Raw genomic sequence first — 8,138 nt, forward strand, 5'->3', positions numbered from 1 at the left:
GTTGGTCCTCTTGTTTTTAAAAAACGGACTCACCCAATTACAATATCTCTGTTGCAAGAAAAGAAAGGGAGCTAATAAACGTGCAATTAAATGAATATGCTCCACTGCACCCCAGCTTTGTAATTCCCTTTTTGAGAGAGCATTGCAATAAAACCCAAACACATTTCTTTATCTCCCTCCACAGTCCACACTGTATTTTTATGGCAGGTAATTATATACTTAGCAGGCAAGCAAACACCATTCACAAGCAGCTATCTCTCTCATCTTTGCCATCCAAATTGATTCTTACCAAACAGCTGTTGATAAGACCAGCTCCACCTTCTGCCAACAACTTCAATGACCGCCACAGATGCTCAGACTGAAAAAGCTGAGAAAAAAAAGGGCTTGTTCTCTTGATCTCTAAACAAATCTTTGCAGCCACATCCATGGAGGTTAATTATAGTTCTGTGGAACTTTTGGAAAAATCACAGTAGTTGTATTCACTGGAACTTCAAGGTGCTCATAATCGTTCTGATCTTTACCTTAACATTCTGGTCTAGGATATTCATCTAATCTCTGTTCAGTCTGGAAACTCATCATGTCACCAAACAATGCAATGACTGTTGTCAGCTGCATTTAGAAAAGCCAGATTGACTAATTATAAATTTAAAGGGCTCACCTAATATCCTACATTATTTGTGTTTTAGTGAACATCTTCTATCATACGTTAAAGAAATAAAATGACAAACAAAAATACCTCAAACTTTTGACATTTGAATTAACTAGAGACATTTTTTTTCTTCCGAGAACAAGCTTTTTTTTTTATTAACTCCTACAAAAAAAAAATACATAACAGTAGGCTTTTTTCACACACTGGGATGCCATTATTTGTTCTAGTTAAGAGACAAAACACGTCTCCTGAGCGCTCCAATGATCACGAGTACTGTTGGACCAGCGACAACGGCAACAGCAGCCAAGAACTGCCGAAAAAAACACAAACAATCTCAGCTTTTTACATTCTGTACTGACATGCCTGTTAAGATGAATATTGGTAGGGTATATTCCCATTAGCTATGGAGGATATTATTTAGAGGAATTGTTACTGAGGAGTTATACCTTAAAAGAATCACTGTACTCCTTTTGGAACGACTGTAAAAACACTTTGAAGAGGGCCAGGCTGCAAGGCAGATATGAATCTGCAATGTCGGAGTCTCTGCACCTTTAAAAAAGAAATGATTCCCTTATTTCATACATAATTAATTACTAAAATCATTTGAAGCACAGACACCAAAGATATTGATTCTCACCTTTGAAACAAAGCGGTTTGAAGTAAACTGTTGTCTGCCATGTATAACTTTGACAGGCCAAGTTTAGAAAGTATTGAAAGGGGCAGCCTGTACACGTCCTCAGCAAGCAGGCCAAGGCTGTACCAGCCCTGGAGGTAAAGAAAAAAGTATGACTTGGGTAGTTGCTTGTGGTTCTGGTTTAAACACAAATTTGAAATAAACAACAAACCCAGCCATGAGCAGACCTGTGGGTTTCCCTTTAGGGCTGCCTGTGTGTACATTTGTGCTGCAAAGAACAGGTCTCTCCCTCTGCTGCCATGTCCCTCATACAACAGGTCTCCCATTCTAATGAGCGCTAGAGATAACAGGAAAATAAAAATCACTTAGAGTGCCTTCACGTTCATAAAAAACTGACTGAAGCTTAAAGTTTCATTCAACTTGCGTTCAAGCGGCCACTTCCATTGAAAAATGTATGCAAACGCACGTAAATCAAATCAAATCAAACTTTATTTATAAAGCACTTTTCATATAAAAGTATAACACAAAATGCACATTTGTGGCTTCCATGTTCAGAACTCTTGTGTTCACACATAGCAAGTTTTTTACGACCATTTTGAGGCCCTAAGAACAAAAAGCACTCATTGAATGAGTGTTGTAAGCTAAACCAGTTCAAACTTTGACTAATCAGGAACTTGTATTTGGCAGTGATTTATGGATGGCGTCCTGTTTTAATTCCTGGAAATGCCAACTATTTGAAAATCCATCACAAAAGCGAAATGAATAATTGCGGTTCGTGCCCCGCCAGAAGACTTTTATATATTGTAATAGGGCTGTGAAATAAAAATCCTGGAGCAAGATTTGCTTTGACATTTCACACCAAGCCTCTCCCAACTGTTGTGGCAGACATGCTAATGAACAGTAGAAAAACAAGAAGAAGCCCCTCCCTTTTTGTGCAGTGTAAAATCATGGGCTATACTCAAGTTCAAGAACCCGTGTGTAGCACGTTCTTCAATGTGTGTTTTATGCCCGGTGTGTCCGTAGCTTGAGGCTTACCATAGGTGTCAGAGTTTTCACTTTGGATTGTGAAGTTGTAATAAGTCCACATACAATGTTTTGCAAAAGCAGGATCCAGAAAACGCCCCTAAAGGCAACACATAGAAAACTAGGTAGAAAAAAGTGTCCAATTGTATGTTTTTAAGATCTTCATGTCTTTAACTCACCGCATTTTGCTCACAAAGGTATGCAACATTAAACTGGGCTGGCGCATATCCTGATTCAGCTGCTATCACGTAATACAGAAGAGAGCTAAACCTGTGGAGGACATCCAAGAGTCATTTTAATGCAACATCCACATTTTAGCATTATGAATGGAAAAACAAAATACAATAAAAACATACATGTCACTCAAAAGATAGGAATCAAGTGCTTTCCGTAAGATTCTGCCCAAATATCCATTTTGTTCTGCTGCCCATTTAACCCACCTGCAGTCAGTGAAAGAGAAAAAAAAGACTATAGCTCCAACTAAAACAAAAATGCATATAAGGACTTTGTAAAAAGGCAAGCGGCTAACAAAACTGCATCAGACGGCCGTCTGGTCACATTGCCGGGTATCCCAGTGGCCCAGACTTCAGCCAGGTGAACTGCTCCTCTGATCTGTCCTCTGTTTGCAGACTTCAGATAGTATGTGTACGCCATATACTGTGGAAACCATAAGTTATAGTTGAATCGCCAAAACTAAAGACTAGTTTGTGAGGCACAGTGAAGTCCAAATTAATTTGACAGTTGAGCTAACCTGACTAGCAGGTTTCCCCGGGAACAGACCCAGTGAATGAATGACACCCAGATTCAGAGCAGCATCGGGACACCCGAGCAGATCAGCCTTCTCCCACAGCTGCACCGCCTTCCTGTAGTCATGTTCATACTGTTCGTAGTACCAAGCTAAGGCAGTGATTGCAGGAACAAAACCCTTTCAGAAAAAAGGATTGCACAAAACATTCAGCATCAGTTTACAGTGAAACTCTCAATAAAGCTTTAAACTATCCAAGCACAACCCTACCTGGTCCATGGATTTCTTTAAAAAAGTGAGCCCTTTTTGGATGTCTTTGTCAACTCCATGACCCTACATACCAAAATAGGAACATTATTAGAGATGGGCGATATATCAAGTATCAGTGTCGGCCGATATTTGCATAATTTGAGTTTGTCCAATATAAAAAAAAATCTACCTATATTTTTCTGACTGTTTTCAGAAACACTTTATTTTTTAAATAAATACCGGTACTTGTTCCATATGGATTGGGAAGCTTGTGTTTACAGTGATTGCCAGTAATTGCCTGTTTTCAAGTAAATGTTATTTTTGATAGGGACACATGTTGTTCCTAATAGATCCCTGGCAATGGGGAGCTTATGGTTTACAGTTATGTCCAACATTCAATAAATGGTCTGAATTCTTTCATATATATTTATATGAAAGTTTTAAAGTGATACTTGTTCCTATGAGATCCTTTGCTGTGTGTTAAAAAGGTCAAATACAATGTGATTGACCAGTAAAAGTAAAGGTGTGAATTTCTAATAAAGAAACAAGAAGGAAATCTAAACTTTGTGTTACTGTAGACACTTATGTATTGGTATCTGCAAATATCGGCCACAGTTGCAGGGGAAATATCGGTTCTTGGTATTGGACGGAAAAAAATGATATCGCCGCATCCCTAAACATTATTCTACTCAGACTGTTTACAAAGGTGTGTGTCCTCAGTGTAAACATTATGAAATCTAACCTGCAGGAGCACGATCCCATAATCGTACATTGACACGGGGTCCTCCAGCTGGACAGCTCCTCTTCTGTAGTGCTTCACCGCTTCCTGGATGTTTGGAGACAGTCCTTGCTGACCCCAAAACAGCATCCGGGCAATTGTTTGCTAAAACACAAATAAGATCTTTTTACCATCATTTGAGTGCAAATTTGCCATAAATTTGAATTATTACAAAAGGTTTCAGTGTGAAATGAATATATTTGACCACAGTTAACCTCGTATATTAGAGTAGCATTTAAAGATTATGCCCATGTAAAAGGCTTTTTAGACACAGTTAACTAAAATAACCAGTATATTGAATTACCGTACTGTCTTTGTTGCTTAATGCTGGCAAAAATGTAAAAGCACATTTGATCTTAACACAGCAACATTTTAAAACGTTTTAAGACAGTTGCAGAAGGTATATCTTGAGAGTTTTAAAAAATAGAAATAGTCACTGGATGAGACAATTGGTACCTCGGCGTCAGCTGCTCCTCTCTGAGCCTGATGCTTTAGCCACTGAAAAATATGATGGTCTTCTCTGGTCTGGAGGTTCAGGGCCTCTTCATTGTTCAAATAAACAGCCTCAACAAATGACTTTAAAAAAAAGAAATATATGTAGAGAGAAAAGGTCAACATTATTCCTTCTACAGTAATGACAGACAGACAGAGACAGACAGACTGACTGACAGGATGTGACTGACTGGTGTAATAAATGACAGAATTCATGAACTTTTTTTTAAAGGGAATAGTTATGATGAGAAATTTGGACTTTTTTTTTTGCAAGGTACAAACATGTTTCAAACATGAAACTTCATAATTCTCAGACAAAAGTGCACAAATCTTAAAGCACTAAGTATTTATGTGATCAGGCAATAACAAAACAATAAGAAAGACTAACTAAATGATTATGAAATAGTCTTTTATAAGTTGAACAATAATTTTTAATTCGTTCTGACCCAGTTTGTTACGTCTTGTGCTCTAACGCCTCTTAGCTTCATATAGGAGGAATTCCACAAAACGTCAGACTCTGGGTTTACCTGCTGTAGTGTGTGATTATGGCGGTCCAAAGTGGTCTGTTTTGCAATATTTGAATAATAGGCATAGGCCAGATCAGGGTCCTTTGGGAGACCGTGCCGCCCCTGGTGATGCATGTACCCAAGATGCAGCAGTGCCAGCCGGTCATCTTTCTGGGCAGCCAGCAGAGCGAGCAGCCAAGCCTGAAACGTAGAGACATGTGATAATGAACGGCACAAGTTCACTGCAGGCAGAGGGAACCTTCTGCTGACTCAGTGAAACAAACCTTCACGGGTTGCTTCTGGACTCCCAGTCCCGCACTGTAGAGCACAGATGACATGTGTAGAGCTCCGTTATCACCCAAGCAGCCGGCTTGGAGCAGCAGTGGTAACATTCTGCTGACCACTGCAATGCTGCTTGCTCTGCTCAGCCTCTGAACTGATAAGGAGTACAGGGCTTTGCTGACAGCTTCCAGGCTCACTTTTTCTCCTGTAATTGCAGATTTTACAGTCAAATGGAACAAGAGGCAGCTGACTTTACAAATTCAAGCTGTTTAGTTGGCTTTACCATATTTAAAAACCAATAACATGGCCAGATCAACAGCTTTTTTTCTGTGAGGAGCGGTTTTCTCCCATGGCTCACACTGTGAGTTTGGTGGAAGTTCTTTCTTTCCCATCCATGGATGAGAAATATCAAAACCAGTCTCTGAAAAATTAAAAGAGTCACAATCTTTTGATATAATAACTTCACCGATATCAAGTAGACATCTAAACCTTTTACCCAAACCTATTCTCTGCTTTTTCTTCAGTAAAAAGCCTTTAATCTTGGTCACCATTTCCTCTCGAAATTCTTGACAGCTCTGAAGCCATCCAGTCAGGTTCAAACTCTTTATCACATCTGGAATAACTGTCTCAGACTACAGGAGAAAATATGCAACCACTTACAAAACTAAAAGACAGAAGAAAAAGTGAAAATATTTGAAGTATTACCTGTTTCTGGGCCGATATTTTGTTACGATTGTAAACAACTGGTCCAAAATAGCCCTCTGCACCCTGAATAAACTTCCCTCCACCCACGACAAAGTATCCTTCTGTGTCATCAAACAAGATGGCATGCCCAAACCTGTTAGGGAGAATGTCCAAACATCAGGGTGGGGGGATTTTCTTTTCCTGATAACAGCTGAGTCACTCTTACAGGAAAAATCCACTTACACATGTTCTGATACTTGAATGGTTCTGTTCAAGCACGCCATGGAAACTTTCACCTGAAACGACAGCATTTCTATTGATATCCGACACGTGTCAGGTGTTTAAGCAAAATTGTAGAAACTCACTTTCCTTCCCTCCAACATCAAACTGATTTGGCACCACTGGTTTAAAGGCACAGTGAACAAGGAGAGAAACGCGGATGATTCCTCACTCTCCCCATTCATCTGGATGTGTAAATGGCCTGGATTTGTGTAGCGAATGAGACAATGCGTCTCAGTTTTATATAGTATTATGGATAATTGGCCCATACATCTTAAAAAAGTCAAATTAAAGTTGCATTTCTACCTGTTTGTTTGAGTAAAACTGTTGGTGTGACATAGTTGTTTTGGGAATCTATATGGTAAAACAGACCACAAAGGTTTTGCTTGCAGTGACTTGTCAGAAAAATCCAAAAGGAAATCATACACCTGCAAAGTAATTAAAAAAAAGAAAGTTAGACAATGACTTCTGCACTACTACATACACTTTTGTTTTTCCTACCATGGAAACAAGTTATTCTTAAGTCGAACGTATTCCAGGAATTCGTTCCTGAAGGGCTCCAGCGTCTTTGTTACCCCAAAGTTTTCTCCAGTTGAGGCAAAGATGGTAGTCAGGATTTGAACTGTTTCTATGACAATGTTTGTGTTAGTTTTTATTCATTAACATGCTTTTTTTCTGACCCACTCCAATCATCTTTTGATCTTAACCATGCAGATTTGAGCTGAAAATAAAAAAAATAACCTGATTTGTTTTCTAGGACAGGGTTTCTACAGAGTGGCGGTAATTCATTAGAAATTCGCCTCCGATTTATGAGGAGTTGGCACAAAGGAAGCCTATATTCATTTTCCATCATCCCTTTGTTACACTTTCCTGCTAAAGCCCCTCACAGCCCCACCCTAACATTACTGGTGCAATGCTACAAAAAACATGTTAAAACGTAAAAAATGTATTGGAGTGGGTCTTTAAATCTTTTAGGTGTTCTTTCAAAACTTCATTTTGACCCATGTGCAGCTTTAGGTTAACCTCCACAGCCTTACCTTGCTCAAAAGGACACTGCCTTTGTAAAAACTTTGGAGTTAATTGCAGCATTTGTTTGCACCATGCGAAGCAGAGCTTGTGGCGTTTACATGGTCGGCTGAAGAAGGGCTTAGGCTGCACAGATGCCACATCCTGAGCCCTGATAGACCTCTCAGAATCGCTCAGTCCTCTGCTCCTGACGGAGGCGCGAAGGATGCAGCTCAGCACCCACTGGGAATCTGGAACCACTCCATCCGCTTGATACACCAACCAGTCCGGCAGGTTGAGCCTCGTTGTCTTTATCACGCGTTCTCCGGGGACGCAACTCCAATTCCTTAGCAAGAATGTGGAGACGGTGCCAATTTCAAAAGATACAATACAATCCAGTTGCACTGCTGCAGGTTCATCACAGGAGTAAAGTATCTGTAACAGATAATCTGGGAGAGGCTCCTCTGGAGGATTCAGAAGAACCACTTCATCTAAACTCCAAACAACCTGCAACAGAAGGAAGACATGCAAGCGGTTGCTAATCTGTCGAAAACAGATGAGATGATAAACCAGATCTCCTCCGACCTGCATCCAGAGGCAAACCAGCCAGATGTTTTTGAAATCTGCATCAGGAGCCATGATCAGAGTGTTCCCTTACACCTGTGAAGGTATTCGGGTTTCACTGAAACAGATCCTGAAGGTCCTGCTCCACTTCCTTTACAGTAAATCATAAGTAAATATTAGACAACACTACACCCACTTACCACATAGACAGATCAGGAAGGAGACAATGAGCAGACAGAATTGCTGCA

The 8,138-nt window shown here is 39.9% G+C and overlaps 1 protein-coding gene across 3 annotated transcripts; it reads right to left on the reverse strand.

Annotated features, from left to right (window-relative positions):
- Positions 1 to 770: 770 nt before the first annotated feature.
- Positions 771 to 8,068, reverse strand: si:dkey-24p1.6 (protein sel-1 homolog 3). 3 transcript variants are annotated; one of them, XM_011482703.4, is made up of 23 exons: positions 7,912 to 8,068; positions 7,359 to 7,833; positions 6,823 to 6,949; positions 6,628 to 6,749; positions 6,408 to 6,523; positions 6,286 to 6,338; positions 6,064 to 6,196; positions 5,855 to 5,990; positions 5,642 to 5,779; positions 5,361 to 5,563; positions 5,098 to 5,277; positions 4,535 to 4,654; positions 4,043 to 4,183; positions 3,322 to 3,384; positions 3,058 to 3,231; positions 2,836 to 2,963; positions 2,663 to 2,746; positions 2,486 to 2,576; positions 2,319 to 2,406; positions 1,511 to 1,620; positions 1,287 to 1,414; positions 1,096 to 1,198; positions 771 to 959 (listed from the first exon to the last, which is right to left on the reverse strand). In XM_011482703.4, exons 1-23 carry the CDS (start codon positions 7,963 to 7,965, stop codon positions 873 to 875), a joined length of 3,054 nt encoding a protein of 1,017 aa, XP_011481005.1. In that variant the 5' UTR covers positions 7,966 to 8,068; the 3' UTR covers positions 771 to 872. The 3 variants fall into 3 exon arrangements, with proteins under 3 accessions (XP_011481005.1, XP_020563798.1, XP_020563797.1); XM_020708139.3 differs by having other exon boundaries at positions 5,861 to 5,990; positions 7,912 to 8,067; XM_020708138.3 differs by having other exon boundaries at positions 5,642 to 5,990.
- Between the last annotated feature and the right edge of the window lie 70 nt (positions 8,069 to 8,138).

Source organism: Oryzias latipes, chromosome 13 (assembly GCF_053564925.1).
Source record: "Oryzias latipes strain Hd-rR chromosome 13, Olatipes_Hd-rR_3.1".
Lineage (NCBI taxonomy): Eukaryota > Metazoa > Chordata > Actinopteri > Beloniformes > Adrianichthyidae > Oryzias > Oryzias latipes.

Excerpts from the sequence above, each read along its gene's own strand:
- si:dkey-24p1.6 (XM_020708138.3), bottom strand. The coding sequence starts at position 7,965 with ATGGCTCCTGATGCAGATTTCAAAAACATCTGGCTGGTTTGCCTCTGG. Across the intron at positions 4,184-4,534 it reads GAGGAGCAGCTGACGCCGAG|CAAACAATTGCCCGGATGCT; the intron begins GTACCAATTGTC and ends TTTGTGTTTTAG. Across the intron at positions 2,577-2,662 it reads TCCTATCTTTTGAGTGACAT|GTTTAGCTCTCTTCTGTATT; the intron begins GTATGTTTTTAT and ends TGTCCTCCACAG.